Raw genomic sequence first — 17897 nt, 5'->3', positions numbered from 1 at the left:
TGTCACCCTGGCGCCGTCCGATTCTTTTTTTACGACTTCTTCTCTGCCTTTGTGCTTCTCAACCGCATGCCGTTTCCTTCCTTCCCTTTCTCGACTCGACTCGACTCCACCTCGTGCTCGAAGCAGAGTAAGGGAGGGAACGGGAACAAGGGACAAAAATGGAAAAAGGAAAGGCAGTATATCCATGGATTGGGCTTTGATGCATTTGGCCCCGAGAATGAGAATGAGAATGTAGAACGAGTGCATGTAGTGGCCGGTTTTTTATTCTACTTTTAGTGAGTTGTGATAACATTTTATAAATATAACATGACTATGACTATGACTATGACTATAGCTAGTATTATCGAGTGCAGTCTATCCATCTTTCAGGTTCCTCCGTTTTCCCCATGTGTCGATACCTTGAACGAACGTCCCATTACCACATCCCATGTCCCACATCCCCAAAGCCAATTATCCAATACTATCCTGTTTGCTCTACTACTATATATATGTGAACTGATATACTATACTACCATGTATATACAGTGTATACATATATGATCATTAACTTCACCTCACCTACATCCCTCCACAATTTGACGACGAAGAGGTGCTCCCTCCCACTTCTGCGTCTTCTGCTGTACCAGTTCCTCCCCACTCACCCACCACGCCGCAGCACGAATAATCTTCAAGACACATTCCAACTCCTTTTGATCCCTCGGCGCATAGATCATGACGAACCCCGTCGGCACGGTCCTCAAATAACACCACCACCAGCTCTCCCGCGTTAATGGATGTCGCTGGCCCCAGCCCCGCTCGATCACTGCTTTCACGTCCGCCGGATGCAGCGTCAAATGAAGACTTCCGTCGCTGGGGTGCGCGTGACATACTTCCCCGTTGCAGGTGCGGCGGTGACGCCATTGTTGGTTGCGGGACATCATTAGTGAGGAGATGTCGCGGTCTTTGAGCGTGCCTGCGCTTTGTTGCTGGGGTGTGTCGGTGCTGGAGCAGAACATGCCCGTGCTGTGTTTCTCGAAGCATGAGGTCCCTTCGTAGAGGGCTTCTGGGTTTTGGGATACGAGTTTCTGGATCTCGGTTGAGAGGGTTTCGTACATGGCTGGATTGGCCTTTTGGGTCATTTGGCGCTGGGGAGCGATTCCGGCGACGGTGGGGCGTGGGCCATGGCGTTGCGGGAGATTGTTGGAGTTTAGGAGGCCGGTCTTGGGGAGGAGGGTTGGTGGGAGGGAGGGCGGTTGGAAGGGATCCCGGATTGTGAAGAGTCGGAGGAGGCAGATGCGGAGGTAGCCTGTTGGGGTGGAGGGAGTGCCGCCGGGGCCGAGGGCGAGGAAGGCTTGGTAGTCTTTGTGGATACGGTGGAGGAGGAAGATGGTTGGTACGAGGAGGATTGGTAGGAGGAGGAATATGCTGTCCAGGGGTGGACTGTAGGTGTGGTTGGTTGTCGGGTGTTCCTGTTTGGTGTTACTGAGTTGTTCTGGGTGGTAACGAGGAGGTACGGACCATTGTCGTCACTTCGTTATTCACCCTGCCTTATGTAGTGAAGACTGGCGCTGCTTGGCTGGGAGGAAGGGTATGGATGAGTGGTATAGATTCTATCTCAATTGACTTCGAGTCGGGAGAGCTGCATACCTCCGGGAGTATGTGATTCACTCTCTAGTTTTATAGTTAGTCATCGGCATCAAGACCGCAGGTGCCACGATACTGGACTGACCCAGTTGGTATTGAATGGCCGGGGAAGCAATCAGTGTTATCCGTCGGGGCATCGAGACCTCCTGATCAAGAACCTGAACCTGCTTGTTGCAGCGTGCATGGGCAGGTGGGCCAATCATCACCGTTGCATCACACACCGCAAGTACCGCGAGGCGAAAGCTGTCTAGGCGACAAAGAAGGTTGATCTCCGTTTATAGGGTAATAGCAACTCTCACTGTCATAATTCAGTGTGCGATAAAAAAAAAGGTGTGGCCATCATGAGATCTTGGAAACACGAGACGGATCGTCGTCACTGTGATGTATGACGACAGCCATTCCAATGGAGGTGGTCTCGGGAACTAAAAGCAAAGCAAATATCAACTAGCGAGTTAGTTTCCGCAGCATCTATTCGGTCAGCAACGGCATGCCGACCCAGTCAGCGGGTGACTTTTCCTATCCCTTCTGAGAGCTCTCTCACGAGGCGGTGCTCCCAATCCGGCACATTCTTGCACAATGGGTTCAGGTCTGGTCTTTGTTAGGCTTTCGTGGCTGGCGGTGGAATGTGAGTTGGTGTCTGGGCGTGTGGAGAGAAAGCTGGGGTAACTGTGGGCCCGTGGGTAGGGTCACGCTGGACTCGATGCTTGCTTTTCTTTCTCATGGAAGAGGCTCGGATCGATTCTGTTGGAAGTTTACGACTGTGTTGTCAGTTATATTGGGTCAATTGACAACTGAAGAGTGATCCTACCGCCGTTGCCGAGGATTTGTAGACGATGGTCACGCCTAGAAGTCGAGTATAGTATAGGTGAGGCGGCCAGCGTCGGATCAAGAAGATAGTGCAGATGCGCCTTGCAGATCAATGGCGAAGGCATGAGGGAGGATGTTTCTTGTGTGTGTATTCTGCCTGGTCGTTGTACTTCCTGTTGTTCTTTCCTTGTCTTTCAGTTTTGGTGGTTGCTTCTTCTGGCCTGATCAGTCACACTGATACCTCAGGCGACAACATGCCCATACTGGACTAGTCCATGATCGTGAATGCCTCTAACCGCATGTGGACAGCACGAGACATTCCATCCCAAAAGGGACTTTCTTTGTATTTCCGGATCATTTAAAAACAACCACTTCATTATGGCTAATCTTGAGAGTGCATATACACTGTCAACAACATCATCAATCCCATCTCTCTCAGCCATTCATGGCACCTTACCGACTCAAGACAGCCTCAATGTCTTGCGCCAAGCCCTCCTGCCGGGCTAGTGCATCAGCACGGCCGTCCCTTGGGCAACGCTTCCTGGCCGATCTACCAAACAGCTCGCTATGTCGTTACCTGCCGGTAGCTCACTGTTTTGTTGATATCGAGATTGATACGGGGTTGTTCTCGCCATCGTCACCTATTGACTTGTTTGAGATCCACTGGCCTTGATCCGTGGTCACTCTGGGGTTTCTGTGGCTGGTACTGCTTTGTTTGTATTCACTGCTATTATAGTAGTGGTATACCATTCTAACTAGCAGTCCGTCGCAGACGTGCGTAACAGTCGCACGCCCATTCTGGGGAGCAGTCACGCTGAGTCTACACTCACCGCAGCAATTGAGCGCTGATTTAGAAACAAAATCGACTGCCGAGCATTCTTTTTTTCCCCCGAACTTGATGCCGTACTATTGATCGCCTGATCCACTCGCATACCTCTGACGTCGCCACCAATACATACCTTCTATGCGAACATAGATCCCCGCCATGCCTGCCCGTTCGAAGAGGTATCAGGTCAATGCATCGTCGCCCTATTCGAGCGACAGTCGCGATGTCGTCGACATTGAGAAGCAACCATCGAGGCCGAGGCGCCACTACCGTCGCGATAGCTACAGTTCGTATGATTCAGACATTGAAGATGACTCGGAATACTCCTCCTCGGTGGCTTCGTATCGCCCCATGCTGAACAGAGCGCCCGTGGCGCCCGTACGACGTTCTCGCAGCAGGCCGGGCTATCGCATACCTAATCGGATCATGAGATGGCTTTGTCTCGCGCTACTGGCCTTCTTGGTTCTGTTTATCTGCACCTTGTTTCGCTTTACCTTCCTTTCAGCTGTCACTCGCGTCAATGTTCCATTGCCGAAGCCTGCTGCAAAACCGGCACAGTGGGAGAATTTCCCTTTATTAAAACGCTACCATGGCGGCATCCGGTCCTTGGTATCGCGAAGCGAACAGGTGCCAGAGTATCCCAACGATAATCCGGACATCTTGGGCGTTGAAAGCGCGGAAGATGCAAATGATACCATCATTCAAGCCCGGGACCAGACATTGCCATTGTCGAGCTCTATCTTCAATCCTTATCCCGACTACTCGTCTACGGAATACGTCGAAAAGTACGGTGAGAAGCGTGATTGCTTCCTTGATGAGGAGGAGAACCTACGGATCCCTCTGGTACAACACTATCCCGGTGTGCCTCGTGGGTTTCCAGATGTAATCCTGGGCTCCAACGAGATGATCGGTATTCAAGACGACGTTTGCTTTGACCGTTTTGGGCGTCTCGGCCCTTACGGTCTAGGCTACAGTGTGCGAAAGGGTGGTATCGGTGCAGGCCTCGAAGGCGATCGTGAAGGTGCGGAGCGTGTCTGGAACGACGTTCCGCCAGTTGACTTTCGTCGTGTCGACTGGGCAGCTGCGCAGAATCGATGCTTGGCTTCGAACAGCCACCGATTCCGCGATCTTCCTGCTTCACAATCCGACCGCTTCCGTACTATGACCGTGGGTGCACCACCAGACACCAAGCAAGCGCCCCAGGACGAGGCACAGTCTGATGGAAAGTCCTATCTACCTCGGACCGCATTCGTGATCCGCACGTGGCATGATTTCCACTACACCCCGGATGACATCCTGTATCTACGTTCCCTCATTTCCGAGCTATCACTTCTCTCCGGTGGCGAATACACCATTCATTTCCTGGTCCAGGTCCGGGACGAAACCCTCCAAATCTGGGCTGACGATGAGGTCTACGAGCGCGTGCTAAACGAGGCCCTGCCAGCCGAATTCCGCGGCATGGCTACTCTCTGGTCCGAGCGGCAAATGAATCTCATGTATCCCGGTCTAGAAGAGACCTGGGCCCGCGGGCTATCCGTGCACGGCGTATACCGCAGCACCTACATGCCCATGCAATACTTTGCCCATCAGCACCCGGGATACGACTACTACTGGAACTGGGAAATGGACGCCCGGTACACCGGCCATTGGTACCACCTCTTCGACAAAGTTATCAATTGGGCTCGAGCCCAACCACGCAAGGGTCTTTGGGAGCGAAACGCTCGATTCTACGTCCCCTCAGTGCACGGTACCTGGGAAGACTTCCGGCAGATGGTCCGCGTGCAGACCGACATCGGCACCAACAGCCCCAACAACCTCTGGAGTGCCGCCGGCGCCTCGCGACCCGGTCAAGACCGCACCCCCGAGTCCCTGAAAGCGCAACAGCAACAACAAGGCGACAAGCCAATTTGGGGTCCGGAACGGCCTAACGAACCCGACATCCTCGAAGTCCCATCGGAAGGCATCCCACCCACCACAATCGACAAAGACCGCTACGAATGGGGCGTCGACGAAGAAGCCGACCTCATCGTCTTCAACCCCCTCTTCGACCCCGAAGGCACAACCTGGCCCCTCCGCGACGACGTCACCGGCTACGACCACTCCACCGGCCCTCTTCCTCCCCGCCGTGCCTCCATCATCACCGCCTCCCGTCTCTCCAACAAACTCCTCCAAACCATGCACCTTGAAACGATCCACAAGCGCCACACTATGTTCTCCGAAATGTGGCCCGCCACGACAGCTCTCCATCACGGATTCAAGGCCGTCTATGTGCCCCACTCGGTGTACATTGACCGCCGCTGGCCGACTCAGTACCTCGAATCGGTATTCAACGCTGGCCGGAACGGTGCGTCTGGTGGTGCTCGCACGTCAGTCTTCGGCGATAGGGAGCATAACTTCCGCGGCTCGACGTGGTTTTACTCTGCTGGGTTCGCGCCGAATCTATGGAAACGTTGGCTGGGATATAAGGTTGATAATGAGGGGGGTGAGCAGGCCGAGTTGGCGGGTGAGGGAAGGATGTGTTTGCCGCCGATGCTGTTGCATCCGGTTAAGGAGGTAGAGATGATCATCGATGATGGGGAGGAGAAAGAGGATGAGTAGGTTGATTTTGGCTGATGGATGGATGGGGTTACATGATTAATCGGTAAATATGTGGCGAAATGGCGTTGGGACTTCTGGATTGAATGGTTAATGATTGGATGTATATGATGGCTATGTTATAGTTTATGTATGTATGTATGTACATGAAGAACTATTTTCAATATGATGCACCAAGCATGGTCGTAGAGAGGTATTGTTGTTGTTTACGACTAATAAAAATTCTATCTGTAACGGCTGATACTTTGATTATAGTAATTGCCATATATTATAGACATAAGGACTTCATCATTGACTACCGGGTATGTCCAAATCTAAACCAAGATTATCCCAACCCCAGATCTGATTCAAATCACTCAAATCCAGGTCCAGGTCTAGGCCCGTGCTAGGAATACCATCTAGTCCTAGTCCGCTCGAGTACGCGTGCATATGAATAGGTGTATTGTCTGAGCGGCCATGCTTTTCCAGCAATGGTGAGACTGAACCATTGTCCTGTCCACTCGTAATTGTATCTTCAGACGAAGAACATCCCGCATAATCAGTACTATTAGTGGTAGACGTTATAGCAGGAGACCTCTTCGACCAGACCACTTCCCTCTCCTCGGCAGAAAGAGAGATACTACCAACTATCTTCGCAAGAACAGCATAGCAAGTAGCGCCTGTTTTGGCCGTTTTGGCGACATCTTTCAATGTACTCAGTGCCAGAGATATGCACTCGAGTACCTTCTCCCGCTGAGGAAGGTCCCGATGTTTATCATGGATCAGTGCAGAGCAGAGATACGCAGCCGTGTCGAACATTAGAAATGGCGCGAAGTGGAATTTGCCGTTTGCAGGGAGGAGATGTGATAGGAGTTGCTGAGCCGAGAGCATTAGGTCCAGGGCGCAGGATATTGCGGTTGGTTGGAGGGACTTTTCGAGGGTGGGTGTGCTTTTGGTGGTGGGGTCGATGGTGAGGCAGGGTTTGAGTGGCATGAAGGTGACCATGTGGGCCAGGGCGTGGAGTTGTTGGCGTTGCATGGGTATGTAGGTGTGGGTGTGGTCGTGGGTGGTGTCAGGGTTTGGGAGGTGGAAGATTGGGGGGAAGGTGTCGGTCCATCGGGTGACTTCTTGATGGATGGCGGTGGCTTGGTTGGGAGATAGGATGCCGCTCATTACTCCGGGGATTTTGGAAATTCTTTGTCCTAGTTGGCATTGGAGGGATATGGATGTTATTGCGGAGGGGGTGTTTGTTTCTGTGTTGGGGGTCTCGAGTCGTAAACTGGGTAGTTCGAAGGAACAGCAGCTGCTGTTGATGATAAATGGGCGTGATAAGAGGAGTGACATTTGCCTGAAGCGTTAGTGTAAGGTATTGCAGAAGGGATAAGGACTTACCAGTCCCAGGTGTAGAGAAGACACCATATCCGTCTTCTCATTTCCCGTTCGAATTCAGATACCTTTGCTTTAGAGGAACTACGATGCATTCCTACTCCGGATCAGTATCCGACTGGCTGGATATATAGGGCACTGACCTAGTTCTTGGGCCTCGTGGATTGCAGCTCCCAGAGCATGCCATGATTCAACAAATAATGCTTCAGTTTTGTACCATATTGCCCCAAGGAAGAGTTGTTGTACTTGCGTCAATCCACCTTTGCCTGGACCAATGGTATTGCTGAGCTGCTTGGCAGTACTATGGTATTGTTCGGACAGACTGGTACAATTTTCGCCCAGATCAGTCTCCAGTTGCTGCCGTGTCTCGACATCCAGGTAGAGAATTGCGCATGCGCAAACATGCAGCAGCAAGGCTGTAAAGGCGGGCGTCAATGACTGGCCATTGACTTTGCCTGACCACCACGTCGCATAGTCGTGCGAAAAAGTCGGTGGGTAGAGGCAATAGTACTGGTCATTCATCTCACTCAGGAAGTACTGCACCAGGATATCTAGCACGAGTCGTACAGGTAAGCAGGCTATCACGAAGAGCCGTCGCCACATTTACCTGTATAAGGTTTGGGGGGAATAGTGCGAATTGCTTTTTCCAGTTCGGGCGATACGAGTCTTTGTGAGGGCGATAATGCGGCTGATTGCTGTAGCACAAAGTACTTAGCATATGCATGGTCAATTATAGGCCGACCTTGCAGTCTTACATATTGCTCAGCGCCACTTGCATGTTGATCGTCGTTATCGGGGAGGTATCCCAGCATGCGGAAATCATCCTCGGTGGCGATGCCCGACACGACTGAGCCACGAGCTTCCGTCGGGCTTTGTCCATCGCCTCTCGCAGACACATCTATCGCCCTGCGAGCGTCAATAATGGTATAGGACAATTGAGGCATTACTTGAGCGGACCTTGAATCATTACAGACAGGCTTAGCCTTGAGCACCTTCTTCGGTGTGAATTTACAGAGATGGGCAATCCTTCGTGCTTGGCAGTGATTACAGGGCCATTCCCGGCTACACTATATACCGTGGTGTTAGCAGATGTACTTAAGCTGATTGAAATTCATGATAGGTTCGGATGCTTGCCTTTTGCTTCCGACGCTGACACTCGGTGCATGCGGTAGCCAAGCGGACCGACTTTCCGGGAGCCTGAGCTTGGACCATAGCCGCTAGGAGGATTTGTGACTGAAGGTGCAGCGGAGCATTCCCGGATCCTGGAAACTGGGATCGATAGTGAGGAGAGAAGCAAACTAGATGGGACTAGTGGATGGTGGAAGTATGAAGAGCTGAGATCCAGTGACCCACCCACCGGCTAGCACTGTCATGTGATGATTAGTCATGATCTGCCTCACTTTATCAAACTATAGATTCCTGGCGAAAGCAAATGACCCTCTTGTCCTGATTCAGGTTCGCTTAATCCCTGATCGGTCCCAAATTGTTCCGGGAATCGTCTCTAGAGAAAGTGATTGTAATCCTGAGCGCTCGTTTGAGCTTACGCATTTGGTTTATGTAACCCTTCTGAATTGTACGAGACTAAGTCATGCATTTCATCTTAGTTTGCCGGCGTGTCTGTCATTCTCATAGTCTTCTAAGAACAACAGGCCCCAGTGTAATGATCAATTCTCGTATGACCCTAAACTAAACATAGACATACTTTCAAGTATATTTAGTGTTAATCGGACTACTTACCAAAGTCCTTTGCTAATATCAACAATACTATAACAACAAAGATCTATACTTGTCCAACCTACTATCTTTTTAGATGATACCGTGTATTACTGCATCAGAGGCCTGAAACTCGTCTATTTTATTTATAGGTGATGCTCTGTTTGAAGAGGTTCTGATAAACCGAGTAGGACTCAAAGTATAGGCTGTATAGATGCCTCTTAAAAAATGTCTTTTACAAAGGCATATGTCGAATCAGTCAAACTTATGAACTATGATTTCTATGGGCATCTCTATCTCTCAGCACTAGCATAATGTACAGACCAGCCCAGGTTTAACATTCATAAAGCGAAATGGTGAGATATGTAACCTTTCAACTGATGCATATAGCAACAAACTGGTATCACAAAGAAGTCCTAAGAGGATGTATCAACTGCACCGTACAGATGAATGGTTCAGCAAATCTGGTCAACTACACTGTCGACATGCCAACTTATGAGTCTCTATCTGAACTACCAAGTAACTCAAAAGCCAACAGTAGACGAAGGCATATGTTCACAGTATAATCAACATGCAAGATGAAATTAGACGCTTATTATTAAATACAGCGTCCTGTGGTTAACTGAATGCCAAAATATATGAAGCATACCAATCTATATACTAAGGGGCCGCACATGTGGAGTTCATATTCATCATAATCGACCCTACAGCCATCCACTCATCCTTGCTTTCCGAATGAAAACAGACATCGCCAGTCTAGTTCCCCGTCATCACCCCCCAATCCCCCTCCGTCCACACCAGTTTCATCCTCCACAGCTTGACCTTCCACAGCCCATTCACATCCGCGGGGTCCTTGGCCACATCGATCGAGTAAAGCGCCCCGCTCGTCAGCCGGGTAGTGTCGGGCTGGTTCCCCTGGCCTGTGCGAAAGTGCTGGGCCAATGCCGAAGCGGACACTGTCGCGGTCGTGCTGTCCTCAGAGGGAAGGTTGATGCGCACGTTGCTAAGGAAGTGGGTGGTGTCCAGCTTAGAGACGTTATCCCAGCTGCCAGACTTGATGGCCGCGCGGCCCTCCATCACGCTGCCGTTGAAGTCGAAAGCGGCATCCTCGAAGAAGGCGGACTCGAAGAGCGGGAGGTCGTTGCCGTCGAAGGAGAGGACGGCGCGGTAGACCGGGTCTACGATTGCCTCGCGGAGGGGGAGGGCGGGGAGGGTGGTTGGGAAGAAGGACATGGTTTAGGATGGAGGATAATTTTGGTAGGAAGGTTAAGTTAAGTGTCTTATGATCCTGTTTCACTTTGTTTGGGCTTTCTTGAACTTGGCTTGGAGTATAGCACTTGTGATTGTGGGAGGGGCTTATATACCATATTTTCTAACAGGACTACTGACGGAGACTCTGACAAGGCTGAAAATGATGAGCAAAGAGTCCGGAGACCGAAAATGAGGACCGAGTCGCCTTCGGTCGAGGAGGTAAAATCCGTGGCTAAACTCCGTAGCCCTATTCGGCGCGGGGTCGGGTCGGGCCGATGTGCCAACTCGTCATGACATGCTGCAAAATCCTCATTGTTACCAGGAATTGGCAAATGAGTAAGATTATAAGAGGTCCCCCAGGAGCTCATGCTCCATGTTTCCCTGGGCGTAAGCCTTGCCCAGCGCTTGGAAATTGCTTGTCTCTTCTTGGCTTCCTTCCCGTCTCCGGTGCCGTGCCGATCCCGACCTGCTCAAGCAGATCGGGCAGAGGAAGCGCAATTCTTCCACAAGCCAGGTGTTGGTAATGGGAGGTGGGGAGAAGTTTGAGTTTGACAGTGCTTAGTTGTGCGTTGCTGGCGGGTTGTCCTACTACAATTGACGTTGACTAGTCATCGTTTGAATATATACTTCTTGTGCTTGAAGCATATGTCCAGTTTGTGCTCCCGGAGTTCAAGCTTTTGAGTTGCTCGGCCTTCTTCCTTCAGCAAATAGACCAATCTGTTATAGGCGAGTAGAGCTATAGCTGGGTTATAATTAGAGACATGTCGACCTTATTTTGACGCCTGTAGCTACCTAATACACCTCACTTCCCGTGATAGGAAAGAAAGTGGAACGTGAGTGGATGAAGGACAGTGCATATTGAGACAGCATATATGCAGATCCGGGAGGGGAGGTATTATCTCTTACATTTGCTACAGAATTGCTAAATATGGTCCGTAGCAATCCAGACAGACTAATCCGGTGGTCTGTGATAGGACTGATGCCATTCGTCTGAATTTCTGCCTCAGGCATAAGTTAATGCCTTAGGACCCTCGCGACAACCCCAGCCAGGCCCTACTAGTACTAGAGACCTCAAGGTTTTACTATCAATCTCCAATCTTGAATTCTCCTTGCGAATAAAGAGACTGCAACCTGCCCAGCCATTGTCGGAGTGATTAGTGATCCTCGGTTCCTGCAAATAATGATTAATGATCATCATTTAAGTTGATTAACTGTGGCATGCCGGCACGTCCGAAAGGCTACTACATAGACGTCATGAATTATCTCTTGGATATAAAGCGACAACGAAATCCATCTAGTATTCATTCACCTTTAATTGAAATTGCAAATTACCAATCCATACTCTTCAGTTCATTTTGTCCAGAATGTCTTCAATGATAGTCAATGGGCGGTACCCTCCTGTTAACGGCTCTACCCTAAACGATGTAACCTCTGAAGAACGCTCAAGCGCCATCGACTTCGTCAACCGTCACAACTTTGTATTCGAAGAATTCGACCATGCCAAAATGATTGACACCTTCCTCCCAAATGCTACCGTTTACCATAGTCATGGTACCATCAGTGAACACAAGCAGATGAAGGAATTCTTCGAGAAGATCTACGGATTTTTTATTCTGGGAATTCTCCCGCAGTGCCACAAACCACATTGTTGATCGTGATGAAGATGGAGGTGTGATCGTGCGGTATCAAGAGACCCTTGTCCGTTATGGTTGGCCGGGTGATGACACGGCTGGATTCACTCGAAAGGATGTGGTCAGAGAGAACGGATTGCCAGCCATATGGTGGATTGGAACCAACATTGATCGGCTCCGAATGACATCCAACGGCTGGAAGATTTATGAGCGGTATCTTGGGACACCTTTCAGGAATGGCGCTCTCGATCTTGATCGTGCGCCTGAGAAGGTGTCAGCTGTGTGATTGTTCTTTACATAGGAAGTACTTAACTCTTGATATCAATATTGGTAACTACCGGACCCTAAGTTTTGCAGATTGTTCTAAAAGTGTAGCTGCAGTTGCCATTTACTAATTCAACTAACAGCACACACCACAATAGCACCTTGAATATGGTACGTAAATCAATCATATAATCTATCCCTTGTATCTATAACAAAACATGCCAAACCAACCCGAAATAGTAACATCATATATACAAACCATGAGCACATATACACAGTAGTGTAGCATCTACAACCGATGCTGCACAGCCCCGATCTCCTCCTCGACCTTCGCCTTCGCACTCCCCACAGCAACAGACTGCACCTTCACCTCCCCAGGAACAAAGTCCAGTCCCGGCTCCGCCCCCTTAAACTCCAACCTCCGACACAACTCCTTCCACGACTCCAGCCCACGTCTCGCATGCTCCGTGACAACCCCCGTCCCCTTCTCCGCCAACGTCCGACTAAACAACTCCAGCGACACCCACCCCTCAAATCCAGTATCAAAGAACGCTCTCGCGGTCTCCTCAATGGGCAAATACCCACCGCGATCCTCCTCAAACGCGAACAACCTCGCATTGCGACTCCAGTTCATCCGCACCGGCTGCCCCTCCACATGGAACGGATGCGTCTCATCCAACGGCCTATCCAGCCTCTCTCCATCAACTACCTGCACGTAAAACACCTTCTTGACATCCACCGTCTCGCGCAACTTCTTCAACGACGCAGCTAGATCTGCTTCCGCGTTGACTGTCTTTCCGTCCTTCCGGCCTGGGTGTGCGTATACCCTGCCCGCAAGGTTAAACGTATCAAGACAGATACCGAAGTTAGGACGGTCCACCGCCTCGACAATCTCGTACGCCTCGTCCCACAGGTTAACCCGCGTGCCCCAGGCCAGTGCCTCGTATACGAAGCGGAACGGCGGGGACTGTGCCAAACCAATATCTGCGAGGCGCTGGAGGTCGCCAACGATCACGTCCCGGTCACCCGTGGTTTGCTGGGCGGGCGCAAAGTTCGAGGGCACCTGGATCATGTCGGTGTCGAGGATGCGGGCGAGTTGGAACCATGTGGGCAGCTTCACAGTCAACAGGTACTCGGTTTGCTTGCGGTCGACGAGACCCTCGAAGAAGGAGAAGGGTTGCAGGCAGATGATGGTGAGGTTGAGGGTCGTGCAGAGAGCGTGCACGGCGTGAGCGGCCGCGACATGGCTGCCGTTGAAGTGGGTGTTTGCGTAGTGGTCCAGGTCGTCAAAGAAGAGCTCGATCCCGCTGTAGCCGTGGCGGGCGGCTTCGTGAAGTTTCCAGGGGAGGGAGTGGATGCCTGGACGGCCCAGGGACATGGAGGCTATGCCAAGACGGTTGGGCATTTTGTTGTATTTTTCTTCTTTGGTATCTTTAGAGAGGGTTGTGTTGTGTGTGTTGTGGGTGGGGTGATAATGATGCTCTTATAGAGAACAACCCAGTCCAGTCCTTGCAAGCAAGATAAGGAATGCGAAAAAAGTACAGCTAGTTCATCAATCAATCAATGTGATTAAGCCGCGTCAACTAGTGGATTGCACAAACCTTATCGGATGATCCTATCTAGATGCTGTGCAAGCCGCAAAAGAAGCAAAAAGGAAATGCAATCCAGAACTGAAAACAATAATTTGTGATCTGTCGAAAAACAAAAAGCGTACTTTTCTTCTCTCTCAAACAGGACCAGGAACAGGCAACATACTTTAACCCATCTACTTAGGGTTGATTGGTGTTCCCCAATGCAAGAGGAGGGGGGGAAGAAAGGAAAATTGGGGAAATTGTCCGCCCGCCCGCCCGCGGCAAAGCGCTTTACCCGCGTTGCGTTTATCCGGGGGTAATGTATCCCCGGCAAAGACTGTGTGGTCTGTGGGACGGGTGTGGGCCGATGTTGTTCGAGTGTTGTGCCTTCCCCGTTTCTTTTAACCCGCGGATGACCCCGGAGCGGCAAAAGAGGAGAGGGATGGTTTTATTTAACCTTTATCCATCCCTACTTACTTCTTCACACTTGTGCCTTTTATATGGTTTTGAGTTGGTTGAGTCTTGGGTGTGGCTAATGCCGAGAGAGTTTGTTCTTGTTTAAACTTTGAATGAAGATCGATTGGTATTGGCATATTGGTATACAAGGTTCAGAGTATAGGTAAGTAAATCCATGTTGACCTAACGGTCGCTATCATCTAACTAGCAATCCAGGAATACTGCAGTCGCTCATTCCTTCCGGCTGGTATCCTCCACCTGCTCAACACCCCCCTTGGTGTAGCCCGACTCCTCGAGATCACGACGGAACCGCTCTTCGTCTTCGTGGATCTGCGCCAACACCTTTGCGTGGGCACGCCACACGGGCTGAGTCTGGAAAAGCGGGTCCATGTTCTCCAGCGGGATACCCTTGGTCTCCGGAATGAGGAAGAACACGAAGGGGATCGACAAAAGCATCAGGCTGGCGAAGAAGAAGTACACGCCGTAGTCCATCTTGGCGAACATCTGCGGCGTGAAGCGCGAGATGAGGAAGTTCCAGAGCCAGTTGGACCCAGCAGCGCACGCCTGGGCCAGAGACCGGATGTTGGGATCGAACATCTCTGAGTTGATGACCCAGGGTGTGCCGTTCCAGGATGGCGTGTAGAACGCTGTCCATAGGTAGAAGAAGAAGATGGCTGCTACACCGCCCCCGTTGAGGTGGTCGCTCTGGTTGTGGGTTGGGTCCACAACTTTGATGTATGCACCCACGATCCACATGCAGATGGACCCGCCAGCGGCACCGATCAGCAGCAGCAGGCGGCGACCAACGTGGTCGATGAGGTACAGCAGCCAGATGATCGTCACTACAGTCTTGACCACGCCGAAGATGCCCGTGGTCAAAAGGCTGGAGCTGTTGCCTTTCAGCCCGATGCTCTTGAACACGGTCGGGCTGTAGTAGTTGATGGCGTTGATGCCGGACCCGTTTTGCCAGAAGAAGAGCATGCTACCGAGGAACAGCCGGTACAGGATACGCTTGTTCGTCCAGGCTTCCTTGAGAGGCCTCCAGAAGCCAAGCCCGATCGTGGAGCGCTGCTGCTCCAGGGTCTGGTCAATAGCCCCGATCTCCTCAATCATGTAGATATGGTCGGCGGGGATCTGGCGGATCCAGCAGAGGTTCTTGATGGCCTCTTCGCGGCGGCCACGCAGGAACAGCCAACGAGGAGACTCTTTGACGAAGAAAAGGCCGATAATCAGAAGGCCCGCTGGAATCAGCTGGACGGCAAAGGGGATCAGCCACTGCTTGTGGCTGGGAGCCATGGTTTGCTCCACTCCGTACTTCTTGAGTCAGCGATGATCGTAGATTGTAGATATGCTGTAGGGGACACTTACGTTGATCCAGAAACCCACGAGACCGCCGACTTGCCATCCTAGCTCGTAAACACCGACCAGCCGGCCTCGAATGGCAGGCGGAGCCAGTTCTGAGATGTAGATGGGCGTGAAGTTGGAGCCAGCACCAACGCCCAAGCCAGCCAGCACACGACCGCCGTAGATCAACCCCAGACCGCGGTCGCCGTTGGCACCCAGCATCAGGCCCGCCCCCAGAGTGAAGATCAGGGCTGACACCATAAGACCCCACTTACGGCCCCAGAAGTGGCCGATGGGATAGGCAAAGAAAGCACCGAAGAAGGCGCCTGCCTGGTAGCAGGAGACGATGTTGGCACTGACCAGGTCCTGTTTCGCGGTGGTCATGGAGTCCCAGTGGAACTCATTCTTGAAGGAGTCGAGGGAGATGGTCGTGCCGATGAAAGCACTATCGTAACCGATCATACATGAGGTGAAGGAGGCGACGGCCGCCAGGAGGTAAATACGCCAGTTGTAGACCTCCTTAGGCGTAGGCCGGTCCTCGACCATCGACAGGATAGACATGATGATGTCTGTCTGTCTGGACGAGAAGATGATGGATGGGTAGTAGTGCAGTTACAATAATGATCAACAAGGGAGATTGTGTATGCAACAGTCTGATAGAGACTTAGGAGATGGGAGTCACCAGGGCAGGGTTATATAGCCCTTCCCCGGACAATCGAAATCTGGGGTGCGGAGAAAGACTGGGGGAAGAGGCAAAGGATTACCCCAGATATCAGACTACGCCCAAGCGATTGTTGGGTAAAACAAAGGGCGGCAAAACAATCTCTTCTTTGCAAACCAGGATTCAACCAGAAGGATTCTAGAGAGCAGGGGAGATAGAATGGGATGAGATAGGATTGGGTGTGGATAGACTTCACGGGGAGAGGACGAGCCACGGTCAGGCCTCGTATTGCGCACTGGCCTACACTGCAAATTTTCCGCCACGGGGGAGGAGACACAAGCTTGGGAGCCAGATAGGGGAAGGGAAACGAGAGCCATGGCGGGTTGTGGGGGGCAAAAGTAAGGGTGTAGGTAGCGAGCCAATTGTTGTCTACTAAGTGAGTCTATACTGTTGTTAACTGGCTCCCTCCGCAATCGGAGGAACTGTCACTGGATGAGAAGCGAAGATCGCAGAGATGAGCCAATGACAATACCTAATTCCCCACGGGGATGCACTGGCCAGACACCGATGTTTAGTGGGAAAGACGGAAACTTCTCAACCGCGTGTGCGCTCACGTGGACTCAACCAGAGAGCGAATAAGAAGGACGGTATTGCCACACAAACCCTAGCTTAAGTAGTACTAGGTACTAGTGTGACATGTAATGATACCAATACTAACCACTGCAATGCAGCTAGATATCATATCCACTAGACCAACAACAAGAACTACACCGAATAACTAATCAGTCATTCATGACTCGTTAACCATCACTGTGTGTAATCTCGCCTACAGCTCTTATACTTATACCTCCACCTCCCACAATTCTTCAAATACACTCCAATACCCCGCTCGGCACCTCGGCACCAGCCCCTAGCACCCAACCCGGGAAAGCGCTCAGCCCCGGCCAAGTCCTTAGCCTACCCCAAGACCTGCGAACAACAACCTGCTAACCCTACCTAATCCAAGGACTGACATTACTCAGTAAGAAGAAAGTAGGGAACAGTCTAGGTAAAAGTCATCCCCGATAATCTCCATAGATATAACATATGAAGTAGAATACTTAAACCTACACATTCATTACCCATACTACCACCAACCACATCCTCTATCCATACTTCCTTCCTCCATCTACCACTTATACTACCACCACACTACCACTACAAAGCTTTCACATACATACTACTACATCTCCAAAAATGGAATTGCAAACTCCCACCCCCAAATCCATCCTCCTCATCAACGGCCCCAACCTCAACCTCCTGGGCACCCGCGAACCCCACATCTACGGCAGCACCACCCTCTCCCAAATCGAATCTTCATGCGCCGACCTAGCCACCTCTCTCTCCTGCACATTCGCCTCATTCCAGTCCAACCATGAGGGCGCCATCATCGACCGCATCCACGCCGCGCGGGGCTCCGTCGACGCGATCATCATCAACCCCGGCGCATACACACACACCTCCGTCGCGATCCGGGACGCGTTGCTGGGTGTATCCATTCCATTCATCGAGCTGCACGTGAGTAATGTGCATGCGCGGGAGGAGTGGAGACATAAGAGCTTTTTCAGTGATAAGGCCAGTGGGATTATTGTGGGTTTGGGCGTGCAAGGGTATAGGGTTGCGGTTGAATATGTGGCGAGGAATTGGGCACCGTTGAAGAAGGAGGGGGGAAAGTTGTGATTTTATAGAGATTCTATCTTTTCATCTTCTACTTTTTTTTTTCATGAGAAATGAGGGGTGTGGTGGAGGAA

General features: G+C 51.2%; 8 protein-coding genes across 8 annotated transcripts; 3 read left to right on the top strand and 5 right to left on the bottom strand.

The window, feature by feature from the left end:
* Positions 1 to 480: 480 nt before the first annotated feature.
* BO87DRAFT_381870 (uncharacterized protein) lies at positions 481 to 1500 on the bottom strand (the record flags this gene model as incomplete). Its single annotated transcript, XM_025624576.1, has 3 exons — positions 481 to 503; positions 563 to 1448; positions 1498 to 1500. 3 exons carry the CDS (start codon positions 1498 to 1500, stop codon positions 481 to 483), a joined length of 912 nt encoding a protein of 303 aa, XP_025485324.1.
* Positions 1501 to 3259: 1759 nt separating this feature from the next.
* Positions 3260 to 6020, top strand: BO87DRAFT_7600 (DUF3405 domain-containing protein). Its single transcript, XM_025629543.1, has one exon. It carries the CDS (start codon positions 3416 to 3418, stop codon positions 5852 to 5854), a length of 2439 nt encoding a protein of 812 aa, XP_025485323.1. The 5' UTR covers positions 3260 to 3415; the 3' UTR covers positions 5855 to 6020.
* Positions 6021 to 6139: 119 nt separating this feature from the next.
* BO87DRAFT_348128 (uncharacterized protein) lies at positions 6140 to 8482 on the bottom strand (the record flags this gene model as incomplete). The annotated part of the gene is made up of 7 exons (XM_025620957.1): positions 8351 to 8482; positions 8174 to 8283; positions 7972 to 8122; positions 7824 to 7911; positions 7360 to 7767; positions 7223 to 7313; positions 6140 to 7178 (listed from the first exon to the last, which is right to left on the bottom strand). The coding sequence occupies exons 1-7, from the start codon at positions 8426 to 8428 to the stop codon at positions 6140 to 6142; spliced, it is 1965 nt and encodes a 654-aa protein (XP_025485322.1). The 5' UTR covers positions 8429 to 8482.
* Positions 8483 to 9596: 1114 nt separating this feature from the next.
* BO87DRAFT_371984 (nuclear transport factor 2 family protein) lies at positions 9597 to 10242 on the bottom strand. Its single transcript, XM_025622177.1, has one exon. It carries the CDS (start codon positions 10160 to 10162, stop codon positions 9686 to 9688), a length of 477 nt encoding a protein of 158 aa, XP_025485321.1. The 5' UTR covers positions 10163 to 10242; the 3' UTR covers positions 9597 to 9685.
* A 1302-nt stretch (positions 10243 to 11544) lies between these two features.
* On the top strand, positions 11545 to 12097 carry BO87DRAFT_381866 (uncharacterized protein; the record flags this gene model as incomplete). Its single annotated transcript, XM_025624575.1, has 2 exons — positions 11545 to 11731; positions 11844 to 12097. The coding sequence occupies 2 exons, from the start codon at positions 11545 to 11547 to the stop codon at positions 12095 to 12097; spliced, it is 441 nt and encodes a 146-aa protein (XP_025485320.1).
* Positions 12098 to 12276: 179 nt separating this feature from the next.
* On the bottom strand, positions 12277 to 13595 carry BO87DRAFT_371983 (sugar phosphate isomerase/epimerase family protein). The gene has a single exon (XM_025622176.1). The coding sequence runs from the start codon at positions 13478 to 13480 to the stop codon at positions 12365 to 12367; it is 1116 nt and encodes a 371-aa protein (XP_025485319.1). The 5' UTR covers positions 13481 to 13595; the 3' UTR covers positions 12277 to 12364.
* A 738-nt stretch (positions 13596 to 14333) lies between these two features.
* BO87DRAFT_411780 (sugar porter family MFS transporter) lies at positions 14334 to 16406 on the bottom strand (the record flags this gene model as incomplete). Its single annotated transcript, XM_025626463.1, has 2 exons — positions 15471 to 16406; positions 14334 to 15419 (listed from the first exon to the last, which is right to left on the bottom strand). The coding sequence occupies exons 1-2, from the start codon at positions 16005 to 16007 to the stop codon at positions 14334 to 14336; spliced, it is 1623 nt and encodes a 540-aa protein (XP_025485318.1). The 5' UTR covers positions 16008 to 16406.
* An 873-nt stretch (positions 16407 to 17279) lies between these two features.
* Positions 17280 to 17881, top strand: BO87DRAFT_432474 (type II 3-dehydroquinate dehydratase). The gene has a single exon (XM_025627625.1). It carries the CDS (start codon positions 17344 to 17346, stop codon positions 17824 to 17826), a length of 483 nt encoding a protein of 160 aa, XP_025485317.1. The 5' UTR covers positions 17280 to 17343; the 3' UTR covers positions 17827 to 17881.
* The last annotated feature ends 16 nt before the right edge of the window (positions 17882 to 17897 follow it).

The sequence above is a fragment of the Aspergillus neoniger genome (genome assembly GCF_003184625.1).
Source record: "Aspergillus neoniger CBS 115656 unplaced genomic scaffold BO87scaffold_1, whole genome shotgun sequence".
Lineage (NCBI taxonomy): Eukaryota > Fungi > Ascomycota > Eurotiomycetes > Eurotiales > Aspergillaceae > Aspergillus > Aspergillus neoniger.
Note: the sequence above shows the minus strand (reverse complement) of the source record. Positions and strands in the feature narration are given on the sequence as shown.